General features: G+C 38.9%; 1 protein-coding gene across 1 annotated transcript; it reads left to right on the forward strand.

Annotated features, from left to right (window-relative positions):
• Positions 1-5: 5 nt before the first annotated feature.
• Positions 6-1,032, forward strand: LOC106108806 (the record flags this gene model as incomplete). The annotated part of the gene is made up of 1 exon (XM_013290119.1): positions 6-1,032. A coding segment is annotated over one exon (759 nt), but the record flags the coding sequence as incomplete, so codon positions are not given.
• Positions 1,033-1,134: the final 102 nt, after the last annotated feature.

The raw sequence follows: 1,134 nt of genomic DNA on the forward strand, positions 1-1,134 counted from the left end.
ATGTTAAAACTGAAAGCGAATTAAATGCCTTATTTGGAAAGAAAAACATGAACAAGGATTTGTCCTCCGACTTAGTCATGGAGTCCGACAGAGTCAGTCCGCAATATTTGCCGCCGGATCCTAAATTGCCCAAAGATCATTCCCAAAAACTGTTGCTGGAGCAAACGTTTACAACGTACGACGGGAAGACTATTTCTGCGGCCACGCTGACGAGCTTACCTGACATTAATAGAGTTAATACCAAACTCTTCTCTTCCAAACTCCCCGCTAACACGGAATTGCTCCTAAAGATGCCCCAATTCGGTCCATTTAAAGGAAAAATTCCTCCACCAGTGGATGAGCATATTAAAAAAGATTCTCTACATTCCTCGCGACTTCCCGTGACCCACTTAAAGCTTATCAGTTCGCTTGTGCCCAAGGAAAGTAATACAAACATAAACGAATCTCATGACGGAGGAAATCATAGAATAAATGTCAGACACAAAAATGAAAATAGTAACCAGCACTCCGTCTTTCATGATATAGAATACGACAGCAAAGAAAATAGTGACGAAAATGAAAACAAACATAGATCAAAACGTAATATAAAAATGGTACACTTACAAACTGGAAAAGAGATTGACACTTCTGTGAATCATTTTAATCCAGAAGACGGTATCGAGAATCAGTCAGAGAGCTTGGTAGTGGCCGCTGCCCACTCCACCACACGCGGTGTCTGGACTGTCAATTTAATTCTATTAGTATTGTGTCTGAAATTATCGTAAAAGTATTATTGATAAGTATTTATTCATTTATTTATTGATTAATTACTAAGCCTTGCCATCAAATGCATTTTGTAAAAGAAAACCACGTCTTAATATAAGTAAGCGGTAAGCCTCGGGACAACAAGATATTATTGTCAACGACTGTCGGCGGACTCCACTACTCGGACATAACTTCTCCTGTTACCACATTTTATATGCCTAATGCAATTCAATACTCCGTTAGTTGTAAGTTTTTGTAAATATTTTTATAAAATGTTAGATAACTTTATCTGCTGTTTTATTTATAACCTTAAAAGCTAATCAAGCGCCAGGAGACTGGGTCCTCCCGTCTTGTCGTGTGTAGTCTACTTGCGCATGGCGTGCAAGCTGG

This window comes from Papilio polytes, unplaced genomic scaffold (assembly GCF_000836215.1).
Source record: "Papilio polytes unplaced genomic scaffold, Ppol_1.0 DF824474.1, whole genome shotgun sequence".
Classification (NCBI taxonomy): domain Eukaryota; kingdom Metazoa; phylum Arthropoda; class Insecta; order Lepidoptera; family Papilionidae; genus Papilio; species Papilio polytes.